The sequence below is a fragment of the Oryza sativa genome, chromosome 10 (genome assembly GCF_034140825.1).
Source record: "Oryza sativa Japonica Group chromosome 10, ASM3414082v1".
NCBI classification, from domain to species: Eukaryota; Viridiplantae; Streptophyta; class Magnoliopsida; order Poales; family Poaceae; genus Oryza; species Oryza sativa.
The window spans coordinates 15,158,478-15,183,227 of NC_089044.1; the positions used below are offsets into that span (position 1 = coordinate 15,158,478).

General features: G+C 42.6%; 3 protein-coding genes and 2 long non-coding RNA genes across 6 annotated transcripts; 2 read left to right on the forward strand and 3 right to left on the reverse strand.

The window, feature by feature from the left end:
- The first annotated feature begins 1,498 nt into the window (after positions 1 to 1,498).
- On the forward strand, positions 1,499 to 4,325 carry LOC4348621 (GABA transporter 1). The gene is made up of 6 exons (XM_015759147.3): positions 1,499 to 1,927; positions 2,109 to 2,231; positions 2,486 to 2,773; positions 2,865 to 2,995; positions 3,069 to 3,284; positions 3,364 to 4,325. The coding sequence occupies exons 1-6, from the start codon at positions 1,741 to 1,743 to the stop codon at positions 3,745 to 3,747; spliced, it is 1,329 nt and encodes a 442-aa protein (XP_015614633.1). The 5' UTR covers positions 1,499 to 1,740; the 3' UTR covers positions 3,748 to 4,325.
- On the reverse strand, positions 4,006 to 7,362 carry LOC4348622 (exocyst complex component SEC15A). The gene is made up of 2 exons (XM_015759146.3): positions 7,067 to 7,362; positions 4,006 to 6,650 (listed from the first exon to the last, which is right to left on the reverse strand). Exon 2 carries the CDS (start codon positions 6,641 to 6,643, stop codon positions 4,274 to 4,276), a length of 2,370 nt encoding a protein of 789 aa, XP_015614632.1. The 5' UTR covers positions 6,644 to 6,650; positions 7,067 to 7,362; the 3' UTR covers positions 4,006 to 4,273.
- Positions 7,363 to 8,699: 1,337 nt separating this feature from the next.
- Positions 8,700 to 13,153, reverse strand: LOC4348623 (glutathione reductase, chloroplastic). Of its 2 annotated transcripts, none has more exons than XM_015757646.3 (11): positions 12,633 to 13,153; positions 11,823 to 12,048; positions 11,439 to 11,717; positions 11,163 to 11,339; positions 11,005 to 11,058; positions 10,709 to 10,857; positions 10,231 to 10,294; positions 9,987 to 10,157; positions 9,766 to 9,903; positions 9,557 to 9,616; positions 8,700 to 9,144 (listed from the first exon to the last, which is right to left on the reverse strand). In XM_015757646.3, exons 1-10 carry the CDS (start codon positions 13,037 to 13,039, stop codon positions 9,581 to 9,583), a joined length of 1,701 nt encoding a protein of 566 aa, XP_015613132.1. In that variant the 5' UTR covers positions 13,040 to 13,153; the 3' UTR covers positions 8,700 to 9,144; positions 9,557 to 9,580. The 2 variants fall into 2 exon arrangements, with proteins under 2 accessions (XP_015613132.1, XP_015613133.1); XM_015757647.3 differs by having other exon boundaries at positions 8,750 to 9,156.
- Positions 13,154 to 16,402: 3,249 nt separating this feature from the next.
- Positions 16,403 to 23,518, reverse strand: LOC4348624 (uncharacterized). The gene is made up of 3 exons (XR_010736964.1): positions 23,032 to 23,518; positions 20,298 to 20,375; positions 16,403 to 16,889 (listed from the first exon to the last, which is right to left on the reverse strand). It is a non-coding gene; the product is annotated as an uncharacterized lncRNA (long non-coding RNA).
- LOC136353627 (uncharacterized) lies at positions 17,415 to 18,759 on the forward strand. The gene is made up of 2 exons (XR_010736965.1): positions 17,415 to 17,549; positions 18,422 to 18,759. It is a non-coding gene; the product is annotated as an uncharacterized lncRNA (long non-coding RNA).
- Positions 23,519 to 24,750: the final 1,232 nt, after the last annotated feature.

Genomic DNA, 24,750 nt, shown 5'->3' on the forward strand with positions numbered 1-24,750 from the left:
GGATTTTCTTGTGCTATTTTCCCAGGCATATATGAGTGGCCGGTTATTTCCACAGGAATTCGTCATCCGCCACTAGCAAACTACTATTTTAGATTGAACCTAGTCCACTTGAGCTTTTATTCCTTTCTGTATTGTTGCCCAAAAGTCAAGATCCAAATCTGAATTTCACGGCTTGAAGTAATTACGTCCTTATCTTGCATATTGTTGCAGACCATTTAGTCTCAACTCCCGAGCTTTTGGACTGCATATCTCAGAAATTTCAACAATTACTCCCTCCGTTCCTATTTACTACTCCCTGACGCCGTTGACTTTTCGATCAACGTTTGACTGTTTGTTTTATTCAAAAGTTTTATGTAAATATGAAAATATTTATGTCCAGCTTAAAGAATATTTGATGACGAATCAAGTCACAACGAAATAAATGATAGTTACATAAATTTTTTAAATAAGACGAATGGTCAAACGTTGGATAAAAAGTCAACGGCGTCATACATTAAAATATGGAGATAGTACTAGTCACTGTTGACCAATATCGTTGCAACTTTGATAATTAACAAGTTTTTTTTTTGTTGAACGAAAATTGTGGTATGGTCATGTTTAGCATGCAACATGCTTGGATAATATCTTATGTTTTCATATATATACAAATGTGTTGCAAAAATAAGAATGGCCAAAGTTTACATATGACCAATGTTGATGATAATTATATGGGCATGGAGAGAGTAGGATACTGTATAAAGTAGTAGGAAAAAAAACATCTCCAAATATTTTCTTTCCAGCACTGTATCCATCCTCCATTTTATTATCTTCTCTTATTTCAACGCTGTTTCCTTCTCTTTGTTTTTTTTTTTTTGCGGGGATGTTATGTTTATTTAATTGTTCCATAGAGTTGACTGAAATTGCATTTTTGAAGTACAATTTGCATCACATCTGATTAAGTGATTATCTGTCCTCTTCGTCATATATAACTCTCTTGACGAACTGAATCCAACTAATTTCACATTAAAAATTAGTATCCACTTGCCAATACTGTATTTCCAGGAAAAAAAACAAAAGCCAATAATTAGAACATTTTTTCAATAATAATAAGAAAACTAGTCAAATTCGTACTAAAACGTGAACAACCTGTATTCCCGCACACGAGCTGACTTTGCATTTATTTAGATTTAAAATTGCAAGCTTGCCTATTTTGTCCCAAATGCATGCTGGCCTTGAGTTTAAAATAACCATCACAAAAATGCCACTTCATGTAACACATGGTTGATTTCTTTATCCACACTATGAGATTTGCTACAGTCCAACAAAAAGTACCTCAAGGTCCCGATACATCACGCTGATCCAACGATCGGAAACGGACAATTTGGTACCATGAAGTACCGGTACCTTGAGATACTTTTTATTAGATTGGAGCAAATCTCCCACACTATTACTCTTAACCTCATGTTTGCATAGGAATATAGTCTTCTAGCTTTTGCTTGTTTAAGAGTATTCCATTTCCAAAATTGTGTGGTCTGGCCTTTCTCTTCTCTCTCAAGACAGCGTTTTGGCCAATTCAGGATGTGATATGACATGAGCTAATCGGAGTGCCTTCCTTCTTCTTGTGCCACTCTGAAAGTCTGAATCTTCTCCCATGTATAAGTTGGTATAGACTGATAAGATATATACAAGCAGCTTTGCTTTCCAAGAAAGCCATGAAAGGGTGGTGCTAGTGAGCCAGTAATAGCATTACCGTACTTCCACATGTCGCCGGCGAGAGGTGGCACGCCGGAGGAGGAGGGCGGTGGCGCCGACGTCGAGAAGGCGGCGGCGGAGACGGGAGGTAGAGGCACGTGGAGGCACGCGGCGTTCCACGTGGCGACGACGATCGCCACGCCGGCGGCCTATGCTCCCCTCCCGTTTGCTCTTGCCTCCCTTGGCTGGCCTCTTGGTTGGTGCTTCTTTACTCATCCTGTTTCATCCTCTCCATGGATTCTCTGATATTTGAGCTTCTCCTGCTCTGTTGCCTGAAATGCCATGAACAGAAAGTTTCTCAGTTCATATGCATGCATGATTTTTTCTTCTGTTTGATTTGAGTAATTTGTAATTAGCTAACTGTTGTTTGAGCACAGGTGTTTGTAGCTTGGTCACAGGAACACTAGTTACATGGTGTTCTAGCCTGGTTGTTGCCTCACTGTGGCAGTGGAATGGAGACAAGCACACCAGCTACAAGCTTCTTGCAAAGAGCATCTTTGGTTAGTACTCATCACCATTTTTTTTGTCACGACAAAATTGTACTTTTGATCTTACTGTACTGTGTCACAAGAAGATTTCTGAGTAGCAGCCTAGCAGGAAAAGAGTTGCCAAACGATAGTAAATGGGATTACAGATTCTTCACCATAAATATTTACTTTTGATGATCTACTTGTAACAGTAATATACTTAGCAGTGCAGAAATTGTTGCAAATTTACCTCAAGTGATGGTAAAAATCTGTGCTTTTGTCTGAAGGTCCCTGGGGTTACTGGTATGTGTCGTTCTTCCAGCAAGTGGCATCAATTGGAAACAACATTGCAATCCAGATTGCAGCTGGGAGCAGCCTCAAGGCTGTGTACAAGCACTACCACACCACTGATGATGGCGCCATGACCCTGCAACAGTTCATCATTCTCTTCGGCGCATTCGAGCTGTTACTCTCCCAGCTTCCTGACATCCACTCACTCCGGTGGGTCAATGCTGCCTGCACCGCTAGCACCATTGGATTTGCAGGGACAGCCATTGGTGTCACCATTTATGATGGTAAAATCTGGTCATATCTTCACTTTTCAGACTGAAGATTTCTGGAAATTGAAGATGTGGAAGAATGAACAGAATGAATTTCCTAATGCAGGGCATCGGATTGATCGGAAGGAAGTTGATTACAGTCTGCAAGGAAGCGCTGCATCAAAGATCTTCAGAGCCTTCAATGCACTGGGCACAATAGCATTCTCATTTGGGGATGCAATGCTGCCAGAAATTCAGGTGAATATCTGATATTATGCTGAGATTCATGCTGTCAGTGTCCACTCAACTCCAAAACTTCACTGAAATTCAGAGCTCTGTGCGAGAACCGGTGAGGATGAACATGTACAAAGGCGTGTCGACGGCGTACTCGATCATCGTCATGTCCTACTGGACCCTGGCATTCAGTGGGTACTGGGCATTTGGCTCAGGAGTACAGCCCTACATCCTGTCCTCCCTGACTTTTCCAAGATGGACAATTGTGATGGCAAATCTATTTGCAGTCATTCAGATCACTGGTTGCTTTCAGGTAACACACCAGTAACCTCTTTTTTTTTTCACAATTTTCACTCTGACAGACTATCCAGTAACTGTAAATCTTCACCAAGATATACTGCAGGCCGACATTCGCGCAATTTGAACAGCGGATTCAGGCGAAAGACGCAGGCTACAGAGCAAGGATGTGGAGGCTGGTGTATACCTCTGCATACATGGTGGTGATCACCCTCATCTCTGCAGCAATGCCATTCTTTGGGGACTTTGTGTCAGTCTGTGGAGCTGTTGGCTTTACCCCTCTGGACTTTGTGCTACCTGCACTGGCATTTCTGAAGGCCGGGAAGTTACCTGAAAACCCAGGATTACGCCATGCTGTGAAGGTGATCACCTCTGCTGTCGCTGTCTTGTTCTCCATTGTCGGAGCTCTGGCATGCATCGGCGCCGTCAGAGCGATCGCACTTGATGTCAAAACCTACAAATTCTTCCATGACATGTGAATGCAGTTAGTTAGTATCATGTTGGTGATGAAATGAATGTCTCTGCCATCTGTGCCAGTGGTTTATACCTGGTGATCTGACATGTGCTAAGTATTAAGTATATTTATGATTTGGAATAGCGGCAACAGTTGAGGGAAAATCAAAATTTCTCAGATTTCACGGTTTTAACGCTCTTAAGATAAACATTTTAACACTGTAAGAAAACAAAATAGATGCTATAGACGGATTACATCTTAAACAAGAGAACTTAACTATTCAGGAGATCAAATTCTTAGGCCTGATTCTCTCAGTGATTTAGTATACTAGTGCCATCGAAGTTCATAATTTGAAGAGAGAATGCAAGTGCTGCCCATAATAACAGTCAAAATTGACCTATACAAACCATGACAGCTACATAAATTCCATATAGAGTTGCCGAACTACGGAGGTTACAAGGGGTAAAAGAAACTTAAAAAGGCTAACCACCACTTGGCAGCAGTCTTTTCAAGGGAGCACTAACTTATTTTCTGATGCAACATGGCTAAGCTCAGCTAAAATCCTTCAGCCTTCTCTTCAACACATCCAAGGACTTCTTTCGAGCACTTTGCACTGTACTTCGGCCTGAAAGGCTCCCAAATAAGCTTTCCGGAGCATCTCTAAACTTGTCACAGATGATAGACACCTTCTTATGATCCAAGGATCCAAAATTCTTCTCCCTGATTACAGGGTTCATGAAGTTCTCTGGCTGGTTGCTGAGCAGAAGATCGGTGAGCTGCCTAATTTCGACCAGGCAATCTCTGAAAGTTGTTTCTTTTCTCAGCTCTGACAACCCAGTGCTGTGGAATTTATCATCTGCAAATTCCTCTAACTTTTTCAGGTCAATGTCAATACCTGCGGCAGCATTAGCATTGAACCTTTTCACCCGATCACTAAGAAAAACTGTCATTATCGAGTCCGAGATGTGGCTGAATGCCCCACAAACCACCTTGTACAGGGCTTCCCTTGGAAAAACATTCTGTGCAGTTGACACTAACGTGTGAAGATAGATGACGACCTCATTCATGTAGTCATTCACATGTTCTGGAGTTTCCTCTGGTGTCCAATTGATGCTAGTCAAAAGCAACATAAATTCGTCAATCTTGGAATTGGCCAAGGCTATTAACCCATTGTACGCTGCATTTTGAGAGGCTTTGAGCACAGCTCTAGCAGTCAAACCGGAATGAGGCTTGTCAAGAAGACGCCTAGGAACACCACAAAGTTGGGCAGCATGAAAGAGGAACATGTCACAGGACTTCTCAAGAATGGCAATATTTCCTGCAATCTGCACCATTTGTGTAATCTCCAAACAACCACCATGTATCAAATTCAGAAGGCCATCATTTAGTACCTCAATCAAGAGCTTGTCTAGGTATCTTTTCACCACATCATAGGCGTCCATCATAGGATCATATGACAAGTAGTTCACAGAATCATCAATAAAAGAGCGCACGATAAGGCAAGCATCTGGAACTGAAGAGGAAAATGGTGCAACATATGGAAAATCCGGAACTACACCAATGGGTTCAAGTTGAAATGCTGAAACATTCATGTGGTACTCATTTTCCTTCTTAATGATCATCTGCTCATATGAGTCCTTAGTGAAGATGCCATCTATCTTTTTCCGGCAATCAGAAAGAAGAAGTTGATAGAATTTGTCCCTATTCTTCTCAAGAATTTCAAGCAATGATGTGGTTTGGTATCCATACTTCTTCATGGTTGCACCCAGAAGAGTGACATAGTCTTTTACGAGTAGGAGGTGGTTGGCAGCATCCATGCGAGAGAACTGTTCCTCTAAGATAGATGTGACCTTAGAAATAGCTGTCCCCCACATTGTCTCAACCTGACTATCAGAAAGAAGCCCATCTGCAGTTCGAAGGACACGGTCCTCAACAATAAAGAACCCAGCTATCTGAGCAAGGAAGTGCTGATGAGACTCCATGAACGGTTGTGTCGTGGGAATTTGCAGGTCCAAATTAAGTTGCATAAGCCTGTTATTGTAGTAGTATTCTCGGAATTTTTCCCCAAGACCAAGGCATGTGTGAATGTAGTTTGCTCGGTATACTGGTGTAAGATCGAATTCCAGTACTTCCTCCTCACCTATGAGATCCAAATCCAAGGCATAAGCATGCTCGTCAAACCCAATACGGCTGCAGTCCTCTGCTTCCCTCTGTTGGGAATGTATTCCCTCATTTTTCTGACGAGCCAAGGATGCCTGGCTTATCGAAACCTTACCAATTTCCTTTGCTGTCCTTCTGATATACACCAGCCACTCATTAAACTCATTGCAAACTTTCTTCTCAATGTACAGCTTGACAATTGGTATTTGCTTCTGAACAGCCTTTTTTAGAAGCTTTAGAGGAATATTTTGCAGAAAATCCTTCTCAATCAACTCCAAACTTTTCAAAGCAGAATGAAGCCTGGCTTCTGCAATGTCCTTGTTGCACATCTGGCACAGACTGGTGACTTGCAAACAGATCTTCAACATCCCTAGGGCTTCCTCAACATTCTTATTCACTGAATACAACTCAAGAAGCTCATCAAGCTTCAACAGCAGGGAGCTAGCAACCTCTTGCAGGCGCAGGTTTTCGCCGGACAGCATACCCTTAAGCTCATCGGCGTCAACCAACACGCCGCGGAGCTCATCGACTGCAAGGATGAACTCCTCGTAGTGGACCCTACAGAGCTCCTCAATCTCAACCTCCTTCATTTTCACGATGCTCCTGAGGCCTTGCAGGAGGGACTCGGGCTTCCCGGACTCGAACGCGTGGCGGACGATAGGGCCCAGATCCTCGCCGTTGGCGATGAAGGCAGCAAGGCCCAAGCCAGCGCCACCGTTCCCGCTCTCCCCGCCACCCCTCTTCTTGGTCTGAGCAGTCATTGTTCAACTGCAAAACACACACACACAAAAAAAAAAATGGCATGCTGCACACAGTAAGACATGCGTCCACCTTAAGAAATCGGGTACCCCCTAAATTTAGAGTGCTACAAATGATTAGCATATGAAGAACGCAGTAATAATTAGTGAAAATTAATTAGCAAGCCAAGAAATTAGCACAAGCGTTGAAGTGTAAACCACCAAATTTGTTAAAATAAACCGACCTAACGTGGGGCGTGGGGGTTCAGCATTTTTTCAAAAAAAAAACTACTATTATACTAAGAAATACGGAAGAAACTGAATGGGTTAATTGGAGGCAAAGTAGTCAATCCAGGTCGGGATGGATTTCCAAATCCACGCCACGACGGCTCATGAAGCGGCGGGGAGGGAGGAAGGGAGAGAGTGCTACGGGAGAAGAACGAGTACCTTGGGGGTTCGATTCGAGCCGGGGATGGAGGCGAGTGGAATGAGGCCGGCCGCGTCGCGTCTCCGGACCTTGCTGCGCCGGCCGTGCGCGCGAGGAGGCCGCGCAGGGGTGGGGGAGAAGGGGAGGAGGAGGAGGCCGCACACGCCGTGTGCCTCAGGGGCAGCTCGCCGGCGGCGCGCGGCGGGGAGGGGGAGGAGGCGAGGCGGGGCTTGCGGGGGAGAATGCCGGCGGTGCCTCTGCCTCCGCCGGCGGAGAGAGAGAGAGAAGAGAGAGGGATGGAGAGTGGAGTGGAGGCGAGTGATGAGTGATGGGAGGAGAGAGAAGAAGGGGCAGGGGAGTCATTTCTCCATTTCCCCTCAATTTTTCTTAAACTAAAATTCCAAAGAACGATTTTTCTCCGAACTAAAATTCAAACTTCCTCTATCCCTTCAATACAAGAGATTTTAGCTATGCACCGTCTTTCTTTTGGCTTATGAGCCGTAGACAAAATTTAAAATTTTAAAAGTGATTTTAGAGTTAATTTAGAGATTTATTTTTTCGTAGTTTTTTTCGTGTGCTTTTAAATTAAAGGAAAAAATATGAATGGCCTCCTGAACTATAGTGGTCGATTGAATTACACCCCTAAACCACAAACCAGACATTCTTCACCTCCCAACTATATAAATCGGACAAATAACCCCCGGTTCAATTCGCGGTGGTTTTGATCCTCTCGCACGCCACGTAGGATCAAAACTACCGCGCACGTAGGATTAAAACCACCATGGATTGAGCCGGGGGGGTTATTTGTCCAGTTTGCATAGTTATAGATGAAGAATGTCTAGTTTTGTGATTTAAGGGTATAATTCGATCGACCGTGATAGTTTAGGGATAGTAAGGATATAAATATAAAAGCTCACTCATTAATCTTTTTCCTAATTAGCTGTAGTCCAATGGATTAAAGTGAATTTGAAACATAGGAATTTTCGCTAGAACCGGTTCGGCTGTTGGAGGAGCCGTGAGCGATTTCCTCGTTATTATGCTCCTAGGTTTTGACGACTTTGTTGTTGTTGTCGCCACGCCACATGTTGACGCCAGATCGACCCAGAATGAAACGGAAACACCGAGGTGACGATCCCATCCCAACGAGTGTGCGTACGTATCTGCCGTTGGAAGCATCGTGCAGCAAGGTGTCGTGTTCAGGTCACAAAGAAAATCATGGAGAAATATCAATGCACGAACAAAAGCGTCACTTTTTAATCAGCTTAACAAGGCACCTTCTAAGCACCTTTGCTGACCAGGTCACCAGAATAAGTCCAACTTCAAACCGCACCTTGTTTTAGGCCTATTTAAGCTTGTTGGTAGCTAAGCTTCTAAGAATAAAAAAAACTAGGTTTTTTAGCTTGTGACTTCTAGTTTATTTCCTAGATTCTACAACTATGGCTTCTTAAAATCTAAATCAAAAGCTAGATTGTTTGAATGAGTTTCTGATTTTGAAAGAAGCTGCAGCAAACATACCCTTACTAATACATCCTTGAATGCAAGCTGTTGCGACCAGGAGATCACAAAGCAGTAAAGTAGCATCAAAAGCAGGAACAAAAAGCTTAGTGTGTAGGACCACACCACGAATGAATGGGTTACAACTTGCAGTCACGATTTACATTCAGAACGGCACAGTGATATTATATAATATACCTCTGGATATCTGGAACTGGAAGCAAAATAGATGGATGCTTGATCCACGGATCACATGTACATAAACCAGTCAATAGTTCAGGAGAAGGTACTCAAGAAATTTGTTGTTTAATCAAAAAATTTCATGCGGCAATACTATCAACATCCTGAAGCATTTCTTTCTTTTTTTTGACCGGGACCTGAAGCATTTCTTTCAGTAACATGTTAGGCCAAAAAAATAAAAGGAACTTGAGCTGGTTTCTATAATAATGAACTTATAAACCATGCAATATACGAGATAGCTAGCCATTTGCTGTAACTCATCTCCGTTCTTCACTGGCTGCAATCGTGGGTTGGATTTCTCTGGTACTGCTCGAAATACCGATATCTGTCTGTTGTTTCCGCGGTTAGAAATCGACTGGTCAGACTGCAACACAAACTACATCATAGTTAGGTAGCTCATGGCAATAGAACTCAAACTAAATTCTCAGATAATTTTGGTGGAAATTTAGAAAGATTTATTTTAGTGGTCCTTTGTAATGTTTCAGAAGATGATGATTGTGGACCACAAACATCTCAAAAGAAAATCGCAAATATCAAAAGATATGTCTGGACAGTTTTGCCATTTGTCTCCAGGATGTATAATCCAATTCATGACTTGTTTAGGTGCTCATACAATGACCAACCGAAAATAATCATTCTAGTTGCACAACTGCCAAAGATGTTAATGAAGCAGATGGTGCAATAAACAGAAAAAAATCATCGTCAATTTAGCGATTGTTTCACAAAATTTATCATCCAAATTTCAAAAAGAAAAAACCCTTACTCCAAATGATTACCTCATTTATGCAGGGCAGGTGTATCTACTTCTGACTTGTGGCCTCATCTTTCATTTTGGCCTGAAGTTGAAAAGGCAAGAATAAACATAAGGAAACAAACTTTATGAACCAGGCAGTTCTACAGATGAGCCTATACTTTCAGTATTTCTGTACACTATGTAATATTTATATCAAGGAGTATGTAACTGTAAATTATGGGTTCATCAAACCTCATCCACAGCATCTCTCCGGACCTTCCTAGTCGGGCTTCTCATTGTGACAAGTTCTTCTGCAGTGGTTGGGTGGACACCTATGGTGGCATCAAAGTTTTGCTTCATCAACCCAGCCTTTACAGCAATTGCAATACCCTGTCATAGTAATGTACACCACAAATATATTAGGCAAACATGAACAAAATGATGGCTAAATATTAAATAAAGAACTCACAAACCTGAATAATCTCGGGTGCATCTTCACCACACACGTGCACTCCTAGAACTTTGTTAGTATTAGCACACACGATAACCTTCATGTATACACGATCAGGTAGACCAGAAAGAGTGGCCCTGAGAGGTCTGAAGTTTGATGTGTAGACATCAACATCTCCATACTTTTCGATCGCCTACAGAAGTGTATAGTTTACTTAAATTTCTCGTGTGTTTTTGCAAGTTAACAAGTTTGTAAGTTTACAATACCTTCTCTTCAGTGAGTCCAACTTGTCCAATTGGAGGTTGGGAAAACACCGCAGATGGCACAGCACTGTAAAAATGCATATCAAAGAGTTTAATACAACAGTTATGCCAAATTACAGTGTACATGATTCTACTATTGAATTATAATGTTAAATAGAGAACTTGACAAAAAAAAATCAGATTTGTTAGTCATTTTGAATTGTGAAGAAAGAAAGGGATGGGGCAGCGGATGTGTTTGAACTTATGCACTACTGCCACAAGAGATAATTAATGCATAATGTGCACAAAATGACAACTGTTTACAAGGTACACAATTTAGCATTTCTTGAATTCTTGTTAATGCTCACCAAGAACAATCAGTTTGTATACACAAATAAGGGAACATGAAGCATCAAAATCGCAAGGTTCAAGATCAATACAAATTTATATGGATGTTATATATATATGTATATACACACTAAAAATACATATACATGCATACCTGTAATCTGGTTTTGTAGGTTCATTGCCAAAAATAGTCCTTGCTAATGCCCCACCTTCCATTAATGCAACCGGTGTCAAGTTCACCCTGTTAGTAACATCACCCACAGCCCATATAGAATCAACTGAGGTTCGAGAGAACTCATCAACCTAGGATAACATATATAGACCAAGAATTTCAGTTATCACTTAATGATCATCTAATAATTGAGAAAATGTTAGATTATGTATAATGTATAGAATCATAATGTATAGAATCTATGTAGAATACACAGAACCTTGTTTAAATACACATACCACAATAGCACCATGCTTGTCCATTTTGACCCCAACCTCTTCTAGACCCAAATTCTACAAAGGTATGGATTGTATGAAGATGTGTATCCAGAAAATAAATGTATGCCCCCAAAACAAACTTGGTTGAGAAAAGTGGAAATGACTGGCATAATATTAACCTTTGTATTTGGTTTTCGTCCTGTTGCAAACATTACATGTGAGAACCCATTTATGCTTCCTTTGTTTGTCGTCAGAGTCAGCAAGCCATCGTCTGATTTCATTACTGCTTGAGGAGTCTCTTCGGTATGAAATGTGATACCCCTCAAAGACATCTGATCGGCAACAAAATCCCTGACCTACAAATCCACATGGAATGAGAAAATAACTCAAGGCATGACGCATTGACACACTTCAGTTCAAAAACGAAATTATTGTTCTAATGGATACTTGCTCACCTCCTCATCAAAGCCTCTCAGTACTTTCTTCTGTCGGATGAAAACATGAACACCACTTTTTAAGCCATTGAAAATGCCAGCAAACTCCAAAGCAATATACCCTCCTCCTACTATCGCAATCTTCTCAGGTCTTGAAGGCAGGTCCAATGCTGCATCTGAATCAATAACATGCTCTATCCCTGGAATGTCTGGCATGGATGGCCGACCACCAACTGCAATGAGTATGTTTTTTGCAGTATAAAGCTTTCCATCAACACTGACAGTATGTGGATCAACAACCTGCATAATATGAACAGGTAGTATATCAACACTGTCATTGCTGCATTGATCCTTTCAACAAAACTGTATATGCAAACTTAACCCAATTTACAAATTTGTCCCAACCTTTCCACGGCCTTCAATTATAGTGACCCCAGAATTCTTTAGCATGTTTGTCTGAACCCCCACCAAGCGCTGCAACTCTAAATTCTTGTTGGTCATCAGAGTGCTCCAGTCATGCTTTGGCTCAGTGCCATACCTCCACCCAAAGCCATGACTCTCTTCAAACTCATGAGAGTATTTGGATGCATACACCAGCAGTTTCTTTGGGACACAGCCACGAAGCACACATCTGAAGTATGGAAAAACTGAACATCTTACTTGCACATTTTTGCAATTGGATATGAAATGGAAGAAAGATGCTATCCGCACATTATAGATACTAAGCATTTCACTCTGCAGACGCTATAAGCAAATTACAGATATAGAAGGAAGCTGGAAACGCGTAAGGCTAACTGGTTGATAACAACCAGCCATCGTGACAGAGCTCTCTAACTTTTTTGTTACTTGCGTATATGGAGAGCCATTCATGTAAGTATGTAACCCTAATAGTAAATCTCATATCATCATCTCTACACATATATTGAACAACATTATAGTGAATACCACAAAAGCCTCTGAAATTAAGCATGAGCTCCAGGAATGGTGAATAAGAATCTGTTCTTATAGTCATAGAGTAGACTCCTAGTGGTCGTTGATCATAACAGAGCACTGGATCGTGCGTGAAATTGTTCAATCCTCTCCTCACTACTAAATCATAATCCTAAACAAACAATCAGAAGCAAACCATGCACACCATCCGAATTCCAAACAAACATTACCACTGAACAATGTGTGCGACTTGAACTAGGAAGAAGGGTGGCGAAGTTCACTCACGTTCCGCCGACGCCGCCGAGGCTGTCGGACGCGACGGTGGCGAAGGGCATCTCGCAGACGGCGGCGCGGGCGCCGTAGAGGGAGGCGGCGACGCGCGACGCCCGCATCCCGCCGCTCCCGGCGCCGATGGTGAAGAGGTCGTAGTCGTAGTCGCACCCACCCCCATCGCCGCCCGCAGCGGCCCCGTTATCCCCGGCGGAGGCGGAGGCGGAGAACGGGCGGCGCGGGCCGAGGCGGAGGAGCGGGCCCCGGCCCCGGGTGGCGGCAGCCGCAGCCGCGAGGGGGTGGCGGCGGAGGTGGAGGAAGCCCCCGCCGCCGCGGCGGGGGAAGGAGAGGACGCGGGATATGGTCTGGACCGCGGCGGCGGCGGAGGAGGAGGAGGAGGGGAGGGTCGCCGCCGTCGCCATGGCTGCTGCTCCGAGGCTTCCGCGGCGGCGCGGGGGCGCGTGACGAGACGAGACGAGACGAGGCGGAAATCAAATGCGTTGCTTCGAGGCGGGGCGCGTGGTGTGGCCGTGTGTGGGGCTAGCCAGGAGACAAAAGGCGAGGCTTTGTTGCTTCGGTGAGGCATGACGTGGCATCGGCGGGTATAGGTCATAGGTGGCGCTGGCGCATAGCCGCGGAGCCGCCTGAGCCTTGGGCCCTCGAGGTGCCATAAGATACGCTTTGTAAGTTTTAAAGCGTATTTTTGTAACTCCCTCCGTACCAAATTAGATGTCATTTTGACTCTGTAAATTAGGTGTCGTTTTAACTTTTTGCTTTCAATTTTCGATCATTCGTTTTATTTAAAAAATTAGTGTAAATATAAAGAAAGTCATACTTAAAATATTATTGATAATAAAGTAAGTCACAAATAAAATAAATAATAATTATATAATCTTCTAAACAAGATAATTGGTAATAAAAACTCAAAAATAAGTATTTTGGGACGGCGGTAATGGGCCGGATGGCCTGCAAACGTCTACTGTGTACCATCATTAGCTTAGTTTAGCTTTGTGCTAGGTGTGTACTATGTAGCCTAGAACGGCCCATTCCTAATAGACGTGGACAGATGGGGTATCATCATTTGGTGACCCATTTCAGTACTCCAACATGCGGGAAGAGAGGGATAGGTGGAACCGTGGATGTTCACTTAGGCCATTCACGGTGCATAACTGTATACATGTACCATTCAATCCTAACATTCCACGTCATGGATTCCATACCACATCTGCTACTCCCGTAACAAAGTGAAGTCCGGAGAGCCAAAGTTAGCCACGAGTTCCTCGTCAGATTTGTTAGAGTGTTGGGGAGGGAGGGGAATAGCTTGGGCTATGCATCCGGGGGAGGAACCGGGGGAAAGAGGGGAGACAGGAGTGGCACCGTCGTGGGGCTCGTCGCCGCCCCCGGCTCCGCAGGTCGCCGGCACTACCGTTGTTCCCCGCTCTTCCCCGATGCCACCATCACCACCACAGGGGAAAGAGGGGAGAGAGGAGCAGCGCTAGAGAGGGGAGAGGCCACCGACGGAGAGAGAGGTAGCGCCGCCACAGCTGCCCGCTACCCTCCAGCTCCACTCGACTCGACGCCTGAGATGGCTGCCGCGCTTTTCCTCGTCCTTACTCGATCCACCGCCACCAGAGAGGAGAGGGTAAGGCAAGGGGGGAGGGAAGAAGCCGCCGCCGGAGATGGGAGAAGCCGGCATGGCGAGAGGAGAGGGGCAGCCTCAACCGAGGAGGGGTGGATCTAGTCGCCCCTCTCTGGCACCGTCGCGCCGCCAACGCCGCCGCTGCTTCGGGGGAGGAGAGGAAGGGTGGATCTAGCCGCCCCGCCGCCGTTGTCGCCCTAGTGCCGGTGCCGCCCCAGTGCCACCTCGCCCGCCGTTTTCTGCGCGATGGGGAAAGGAGGAAGCTGTGCAATGGGGAAAGGAGGAAAGGAGAGAGAAAGGGAGATAAAAAGTGAAAAAAAGATACTAGTGGAACCCACTATAGGTAACTTGCATTGTAAAGTAGTATGTGGCTAATGCGGTTCTTCATCTAGGTGGCATGTGAAGTTCGCCAAAATCACAGGGCGCACTGCTACTGCCCTTACTAGGATGCCACATGTGGACCCCACATGTTTTGTTTTACTAGGATGTCACGTCAGTCAAGACAACCATCTATACTACCATAGGATCTTATTTAACCTGGTTGTAAAAGATGAAGGTTTAATATTTTCAGTATTACGATTTGAGGATGTAATTCAAACTCGATGTCAATATAAGATGTAAAGTGAACTTATTCCTCTATGCTTGGCCTTAACCCCACCCAAAGAAGAAAGACTGTTACCCAATTTGAATTTCTTGGTGCAACCAAGGACATCATTTTTTTTTCAATTTTGGTATATATATGTTGACAAATATTCTGGAGAAAATTTGTCAAATTTTGGGACATCAATTTTTTTCGATTTTGCTATATATATGTTGACAAATATTCTAGAGAAAAATTGTCAAATTTTGAGACATTAGATTTACTCTAAGATTCGGGTAAGATGGGGAAGGAAAAAAATCAGAGTGCACGCAGTTGAGGGACCACTTCATGCGAGCAACATGCTACCCCTTGCTAATGTTTTTTTTTTTTTAAAAAAGAAACAGTTACATACACGTTACTTCTTTTTGTTAAAAAAAAAGCTCAACCTAAGATATGATATGACATATTCTATGACAAGTAATCTAGACACACTCCTATCTGGACAATCTAGATTGGTTTTTTTAGATGGAGGGAGTATGTAGTTTACATGTAATTTATTATAATATAATAATACAATTATGTTATGATTATATTGTATTTGTGAAATTTTTATCGATAGATATATAGTTTCATATGTAAACAGGATAAAAATGATCACGGAAATTAATATGGATACCGAGCAGTTTAAATAATAGATATGATCAATTACAGATAGATCAAGCTTTGTTTCTAGAGATGCTATCGATTACAACCGTTTTCACCCCCAGTAAACCTTACTACGTTTTCTACTGCTAAAATTGATCCACACGCAAGGGCAGTAGGATCTAAACCAACATCATCACTATACTTCTAACGGATTTAAGTGCTTCTCCAGCTAAGGACATCATCTGATGGAGCAACCATGCCAAACTCACCGTGACAACCGACGAGGCACCAGTCACAACTCACAAGGTAGTATATCATGCAAAGCAACAGAGCAATCTGCCGGTGAAACGGCATACAAGAAACACGTAGGAGTCCACATATCCTGTCAGGTGTCAGGTTACAAAAATTCCAGTGCCGTCCTTTTCGCCAGTGGCAGAGCAAGTGAATCAGATCTTATTACTACTAGAGCAGTGCAGGTGACAGTATGGATGGACCTTTGCAGCAAAGACAAGCAGAACAGACGCAGGCAGGAGGCCGAGATTGAGACGAGATCCATGGCAAAAGTGAGAAACCCAACTAGTGGGAAACAAGATGCATTGTGTAGTACAGTGGTACTTAGCCTGTAAGGCTGTAACAACTCCATGGGGCAACCCTGTGGAATATGAAAATAATAGAGACTGTAACTACCCCATGTCTCCATTGTGCAACCCTGAGTCAAATATTACTCTAAAATATAGGCAAAATAATGCCTGGAATGGATGGAACAACACAATGGTGCCAAATGATGTTAGGAAGGGATGAATAATAAGGCCACTTTATCCAGCAATTCCAGTTTATAAACAGCACTATGGCCACCGAAAGAGGCTATAGTGCCCCCATCTCAAGGGCAATATCAAAAATTGGCAGGCACGAGGTGTCACATGGGGATCAGATCAGCAAATCAATTAGCACTTCAAGTACAGTTCATTCGGCAAATACTGCAACCTTGCAATCACAATGCAATGCACCATCCAAAACAAAAGGCACAGCAAAACCAAGCCGGTTAATGGAGGCGAAAATAGGATGGTCCTATGAGGTGAGAAACTATATGCTAAATATATATAGTTAGGTATCACCAGTGCTATCCCATGAAGGAAAAAAACACCGATGAGTTCAACCGCGTTTGGCAGGAGAACGGTTTGCAGGAGTGGTCGATGGGCACGTGCAGAACAAGGAACCCCTCTTACGAGGGTTTACCGAGCTGGGGCTTGGGTTGGGAGGGCATAGATGGGCAATTCATGGTGGTGAGGCCTGGGAGGCTCGCAGTGTAGTTAAGGATCCACCACATCTTTGCAACAAGAGGGCCTCTAGTTTGCCTTTCACTACAATAGCCAACCTTGATTCCACCCACCAATGGCAATGCATTGCCCTGCAATAACAGAATGCGACAATGTCAAACCTTGCAGAGAGATTGCAACAAATTCAAGTACCAAAGTGAAAAAAACATTTATCATGATAAATATGCATAATGAAGTTGACTGTGACAAGCAAAGAAATAGTAGCATCTCTTGAAGAAAAAATAATAGTGATCTGGTGTCATCATCTAGGCAGTAACTCTAGGATTATATAAGCATATCCAAGATCAATTTGGATAAACATGTAGGGACCAGTAGACACTATTGGTTGGCGTCCAAGATAAACAAACTATGACAGAGATCTGGAGGCCTCTTCTGCTGGCAGAAAGGAGGAAACAGTCAAAAAAGGCTATGTATTAGGTTGGACTGCAGGACAACCTATTAGGAAAATGTCTTGTATCCAATGCAAATAACCAAATGCACTAAAACAACTAATAACATGTGCAAGTGCCAGCCAAGTTTGACAGTACAGAGAATTCCTGGCTACTGTTGCAATGCTCTACAATGTCTATATATATGGCATCAACCTCAGGCTAAGTACTGGGGAGAAAGGTACAGCCCTGCTCCTTCTCTTTTACCTTTGCCTCAACAAGCTCATCACATGTTATCAAAATGTTGATATACAAGTACCGATCTAAGGTTGTACCATAGAAGATCAGCACGCTGTCAATCAGGTTAGTGTATCAAATGCAATTGCATATTGTTGCTCACATTGCAATGGTAAGATTCATGTATATCATGGATCCTTGCTTTAGATCAATACAGATTATCTGCTATTTTTAGTTATTTCCGTGATATCAAAAATTGAACAATGTTGTCTGATCATCCGATTAATCGTGATTAATCATCCTGATCGCTCCCCTACCTCCGATCAGGCACAGGTAAGTCGATCAGCCGATCAGAAAGCTGATCGTCCGATTAATCGACGATTAGTCACGATTAATCGTCTTATCAGGGTGGAAAACGATCAGTTCATGGGCTGCCTCCCTGAGAAAAATATAATTTTGGGCCTGCCAGCCCAGCCCATGTTCCATTTTGGGCAGATGATGGGCAGCAAATGATGCTTCTTCTTCTTTGACCAAATGATGCTTGCTTTTTACCGTATACTACAGACTATAGAGTATTTAGTACATAATATATAGCATATATGGCCTGCTGAACACTCCTATATACTAACCGATCAGCCTCGATTAATCGCCCTGATTGTCCTGATTGGTGCCTAGGCGATAGGGCTGATCGCCCAATGAGAGAACATTGAAATTGAACAATGGAAGTGGAAATGCAATGCAAGGAAAAAGATCACCCCAGGCACGGCGGTAATAACTGCTCAAGAGCACATATAAATTAACAATGAATCTACTATATTAGTATAACCACAATAGTTGCATGAACCAATCATAAAACAAAATCATGATCAGCCATTGCATCCGTTCTTTTTGTTGTAATAGTGATATGGCTCTAGTAGGAAGATTGGACTTTAAGGGTTATGTAAGATCTCCAACACATATCAATTTATATCAGTTTTAGCTGTTTGCATTCTTAACAGATATTGGAGCTTGAAGCTGGAGGTCAAGATCAGACGAAAAACAAGGGGGCAACTAATGGAGGCATGTAGATTAATAAACCCTACATTTACGTAGGATGCATACAATTAATAAAAATTCTCAGATCATCTGCACACAAAATTGGAGTAAATCAAATTGGTCTATTGATTGTTTCTATCTTTTATGTTAGTGGGACTAGTAAACATATGAAAGGAACTTAAACACGAAATGTGACAGTCAAATCTCAAAATGTTGACTATCATGAGTGCACTCGATTGCTTTGTTAGAGCTTACAATTACACTGTTAAGTTCTGCAGTACTTCTGCAGTAAATGAGTAAATGTCTTGGCATTTGGTAATAGAAGAACATTGACTTACTAACTTTATCGTGTCTAGCATGAAATAACCTTGAAAATGAGCAGGCAATAAGCATACTATTGCTTGTAGTTGATAAAGAAGTCATAAACTTATGCATAGGCTAATGCCATCTATTTTGCAAAGAAATAACACAGTTGCTTGCTATAAAGAAGTTATAAACTTGTGCCTAGAATAGAACATGTGTAGACAGATTATCATACGAAGTTCTGGAAAAGGTTTACTAACTTATGATTAAAGATTCCGTAAACAGATAGAGCTAAGATGGCGCAGAATCTTCTTTCAGGAAATTGGTCAAAGCATTAACATGAGTATACACCATCAGTACATGAGAGAAGTGAACTGTACTACTCCCTCCGTTCCAAAATATAAGGATTTCTAGGATTCAAATCTTGTACCACAATACAAGGATCCCTGCACTAATTCCCATCATTTCAATGATTCCAAAGCATTGCCAATCACATGCTTGGAAAGGGAATCTAAGCAATTCAAAATTCAAAAATTGACAACTGAAATGACTAAAAAGGTTTCTTTTGACCTAATCTTAGCATTTGCCAACCCAGAAACCCTTACATTTTGGAACGGAGGGAGTAAAATTTTGATCTGACATCTTTATTTTCAGAAGCTTATATTGGTTTGCATTGCGGAATACCTATACTCATATCAGAATTAAGAATACACATGATAGTAATATAGTATGCCCAGTAACATTTGAGAGGCAAAAATCATGAAATTAATGCCAACTGAGTGACTGACCAAGCAAGTCCTAGAATTGAAGTAAAAGCTGGCCTGACCAGCAAGATGGACATAAGAAATGCAAGGGAATCACTTCAAGCTTCACCTACTCATGATGTCCTCCAAACAAGGCAGGGAGGCATCATTCCTCAACCATTTATGCATTGGAATCCTATTCAGCTTTACCTGCTGAAATTAACAACTAGCAGCATCTGCAATCATGGTTGCTAAATGCTAGTAGGAAAATCATCCAAATGTAAAGGGCAACTAAGCTCACTGCTAGACATAAACAGGAAGCAGCTTTCGTCCTGTGAATTGCCTTTTCACCAGAAGAAAGAAGAAAGTTGTTTCTATTATCCAGATAGATACTCAAAATATCCTAATTCCTAAATTTACCATAAGTATTAGTGAGCTGTCTGTTTCAATAGCAAGAACACTGAACTTCAGAGATAGCTGCCTTATTTAGCATATGTTCTGCCCTTTTTCATTCTTACGATCAGATTCAAGATTATTAAATTAAAATCAGAGGTCTGCAATGTATTTTGTAGCTTTAGGCTTTTTTGGAACTTACCTGAGCTGTCAGAATTACAAACATAACACTATAAAATGGAACAACCAAAGAAAAGAAACATGCATGCTAAAACATCATGAAACTCCACTACCCAACTCCAATGTGAAATGTAAAAATGCTACTATATGCCTATATCCTAACAATTCACAGATACCACTAGCTAAAACATATTTTCCAGAGGTGGTTTGTTATGAATACCTTTGCTGGTCCAAGAGCAGCGATGGATTCCTCCCATGACACTATATTTGATATACATGTGGCAAACATAGCTAGAAACTGCAAAAGTGAATGGAAAACTCTGTAAATTATGATAAGATGTAGAGAACCGAACTCAAAATAAATTATCTTCTAGCTTCTGAGAGAAAAACCAATGTTCAGAGATTCTGTCTGAAAGTGAGGATAGAAACATGAACTCACTAACAAAGATACTACGGAAAAGGATGGCCAGGAAAGCTAAGTGCAAGCAATCATACTGAGTTGATAATAGGAATCTGATATCAAACAATATCTGATACACGAGACACTACACAAGGTACTGCCACTATACACATAACTTCCATGACCATGCAGAGGTCAAGTCTCCCAAGGATCTGAAACCAATCCTTATATAGGAAGACAACCAGGCTTCATGATCTACTAGTAGCTTGTACAGCCCCACCACTATGAAACAATGACGCAACCGATCTTGCTAGTGGAGTTGGTTGTCGTATGCATTTAATTTGGACCTATACAAAGAAATGGATCTTGCATTGCTTAACAATTAAACACCCTGTTTTTAAGTAAAAATTACTACCAAATGGAGTTAGAGTGAACTTGTCAGTCATGATGACTAATGCAAGACTACGATGACGAAGAACTCCGATGAGAACACATGCAGGTCAATACAAAGCAGGTGAAAGTTGTTGAGGCGGTAGGTGTGTGTTGATCAAATCATATGGTAATTGAAACTGACATAATTTGCAATTTGGAGCATGTTTTCAATTGTTAGCATATAGGAGTAGAACAACTCAAAGCAAAGAAACTATAATGAATAAAAAAAACTAATGATTTGATGCCATGACATAAGCTGCAACAAGCGTAGCTGTCTAGCACACACTCTCTGCAAAATATACTAACTAACAACTATTGATGAAAGAGATTTGTGTTTGAACATCTGTATAGTATTGTGGGATTCAAGACATATTACATATGTTAGTTTTTTTTACATGATGATAGAGATATTGTAGAGATTTTTTTTTGTGAGCATTTGAAATTTGAACACAGATCAAAGAAACAATCCAAAATGAGTGCACAGCTTATGTGGTCTAGAGAAATTAGTTAGAAGTGCAATGTGTAAACAAAATTTAATGCCCATCGATGTTTCTATGTATGACATGAAGGTGTGATTGAACTAAATTTCTCATGATTTATGGTAGTTGGATACAATGTGAACCATCTACATTCAGAATTCAGTGAACAGGGAATCATGGCTGAAAAGAAAAAAAAAGGCATAATACATATAGTGTAATTAGCAAAAGATTAGGACAAATCGAGTCCATGACATTACATTACAATACAGCATAACCAGTCAATCCATGTGTTGCACAAATCCAAGAAAGATGACTAAGACTACCACAGTTCAGGGAGAATCGGAACCTTGCTCGGCAAAGGTCCAATATATTTAATTTTTCCCAATCTTTCATGGACCCCAATATCACAACTAAAGTTGATTCATTTACCTAATCCCCAAAGCTGGGTGACAAATGAAAATCAGTGTTGATGTGCTTTTGAATAAAGCAACACTTTTATATAAGAAATTTCTGGATAATTATGAAATGGCAAGCATTTGGTAGCCATATTTTCGATGACATGTTAGGCTTTTAGAGAGTAAACATATTCAAGAACAAATTCATATTTCAGTAACACGACCTTTACAAAGTAAATACAAGTTGATCATTTCCAGGTAATAAGACCCCTTGCAAACTTGCTCATGATCCTGATAGAAGTTTCATACAGTGGTTGTTTTGTAAGCTATGGATTTGTGTCAAAATAGGGGGGGAAATATAGGGAATACATCCATAAATTACACTTCAATAGGCATATGTACCGTTTATCTGGCTATCCTAAACCAGATCTGTTACTAAGGTGTAACACATTTTCCCCAATTTGTCATCCCAACCAACCACAAATCCTGAACGCAGACTCATTGCACTGTAACAAGGTCCTAAAACAAAATCTCATTGATAATGTGAACCACACATGACAAAACTCCTTAATTAGCACCGGAAGGCCCAAGGGTTTGCTTAATCCATATTGATCCATGGGCTATTGCTAGAGAACAAACATTGCTACCGAAGAACGCATCAAAAGCACAATCAAGAATAGACGCCATCAACCCATTTGCTATGACTCATGAGAGCAACCACGGCCCAGCCTGAGTCATCCACCACACCACAGCAACAATTGGGTGTGTTTGGTTGCTTGCATTTTCCTAGCCTGGCTCATCTCTTTCATCCTGGTTGAGTCTAGCCCAGATGAAGAGATACACATGCAACTGTTTTGGTTGTTTGCATCGGTTTAGCCCGGCTGAGATGAGATTTTGTTTGGTTGAGTGCATGAGAGATGCGGTTTGGAAAATATTTTGTTTGGTTGGTTGGATAGATTTGAGTCTGGTTACCTCTTCATTTAATTGGGTGAGGTTACCTCTATAATATCCCATACAAAAATTTCAAATCTAGACAATAGGTATAAACAATTTTTCACATACAAAGAATAATATTGGTATTAAAAATCAGCCAGCATTCTTTGCACCAAAGCGAAATTTGTTGAGTTCTCAAAAAAAAAAAGTCACCAAAATTTCCCCACCATTTGACTGCAAAGCGCTGGAAAAAAAAAGAAAAGAAAGATAGAAGCGTTTGTCCTCCTCATTGTCGTCGAGGAGAGGAGTTCTTGCCTCATCGCTGCCAGCCGTTCCCGGCTCCTCTGCCGCCGGCCGGCCAGTACCACGCTCCTCCGTCGCTGGCCTCTCATACGGATCTGCCACGCGCGCTCCTCCGCTCTTCTCTCAATTGAAAATAGAAAAGAGAAAACAAAAAAAAATCCCCTCAATCTCATCGTTGACTTGCTTCACCGGCGCTCCCAGCTGCTCCTAGCTGCTCAACGCCACCATGGTCGCCGGATCTGGTGGCCTGGCGGTCGGAGAAGGCGATTGTGGCGACAGAAAAGAGAGGCGGCGCCGGCAATGGCGAGGAAGCCGGCGATGGAGATGGCAAGGGATGTAATAGCGGCTGCAGCTTCTCCACCGGGGTCGGCCGAGGGAGCTCGAGGTCGGCCGCCAGTCCACCATCGGAGAAGACGCCGAACGAGTGGTGGTGACCGTAGGGGATTTGGTGGAGGCGGCGGCGGCAAGGGAGAGAGGGAAGAGGAGAGCAGTTGAGAATGGGAAGATGAAAATGAGAGGGAGGAGGTGAGCGGACGCCAGACCCCTGCCACGCGCGTGCACCCACTGATGCAACGCTTGCATCCACCTTGCATCGAGTGAGCCAGGCTGAGGAGCGAAGAAAGCCATCCGGCCTTCCATTCAACCCAGACGCCATAGGGCCAATGCATCCAGCAAAACGTTGCCTCGATCCCCAGAAACTAGGCCCCAAGACGGAGGAACACCCCCCAACATACATACATACATCGAAATTCCTAAATCCATCTCTCCTAAACTTTATAGCCACACCTTCCGAGCAGGCGGGGAGGGGAAACCTAGCCCCACCACGCCCCTCGGCTTGCGGTATACGGGGGGAGGAAGAGAGAGAGGCGCGCGCGAGGGAGGGGAAGGGGAAGGGAAACCGTGGGTGCGCGGGCTCTGCTGCTCCGGGTTTCCCGCGCGAAATCGGCGGCGCGAGTTTACTCTTTTGCCCCTGACTCACTACCCCCAACCCGAAACGGGACGAAACGGACACTGCTCTCCTCACTCACCTTGGGGGGCGCGGACGGCGGAGAGCGGCGCCTCCTCCTCCGATCCGTCGCCGGCGGAGTGAGAGGCGGCGGGATTGGAGATTTTGGCGAGGAGAGGCGATTTGTGGGGAGAAGCGGGGGTGGCGACTGGCGAGGTGATGACGGGGGCAGTGTCGCAGTGAGGAGCAGAAGCAAGCAATGTAGGTTAGTCAGCTCGACGTGCCACGTGGGGTCTCCTATTCGTTAAGAGGAGTATACTAGTACCGATTTGCAATACGCTAGAAAATTACCTATATTATACAATACTACCTCCGTCCCAAAATGTAACAACTTTTGCTATGAATATGGATATATAGTTGTTCAAATTCATAGCTAAAAATGCTTATATTTTAGGACAGAGAGAGTATATATTAAGGATGGAAAACGAAACCGCTTTGCCATATTTGGTTTTTATTTTCTACTAATATTTTTTTATAGGATTAGTTTCAGAAAAGAAGCACAGGATAGAGTGGAGGACGACTCGTATTTTAAAGCGAGATTGCTAATATGCACTCAGACGTGTGATGACAAAGGCGTGCGTCGTGTGTGGCTGATGCCACGTGGTGTGCAGGAGAGGCCAAGGGTGAGGACACGTCATAGCTTTTTTATATATGTACGTATTTTTATCCGTTAAAAGTGTATGTGTATACATATGTATAAATTTTATATACGTGTATACAAAGTT

Bases quoted from the DNA above. Each gene is read 5' to 3' on its own strand.
- LOC4348623 (XM_015757646.3), bottom strand. From the start codon at position 13,039: ATGGCGACGGCGGCGACCCTCCCCTCCTCCTCCTCCTCCGCCGCCGCC. The intron at 12,049-12,632 runs GTGAGTGAACTT...TCCATACTTCAG, and splicing joins CTCGGCGGCGTCGGCGGAAC to ATGTGTGCTTCGTGGCTGTG. The intron at 10,295-10,708 runs GTATGCATGTAT...GCATTTTTACAG, and splicing joins CCTACAAAACCAGATTACAG to TGCTGTGCCATCTGCGGTGT.
- LOC4348621 (XM_015759147.3), top strand. From the start codon at position 1,741: ATGTCGCCGGCGAGAGGTGGCACGCCGGAGGAGGAGGGCGGTGGCGCC. The intron at 1,928-2,108 runs GTTGGTGCTTCT...GTTTGAGCACAG, and splicing joins CTCCCTTGGCTGGCCTCTTG to GTGTTTGTAGCTTGGTCACA. The intron at 2,232-2,485 runs GTTAGTACTCAT...TTTTGTCTGAAG, and splicing joins TCTTGCAAAGAGCATCTTTG to GTCCCTGGGGTTACTGGTAT.
- LOC4348622 (XM_015759146.3), bottom strand. From the start codon at position 6,643: ATGACTGCTCAGACCAAGAAGAGGGGTGGCGGGGAGAGCGGGAACGGT.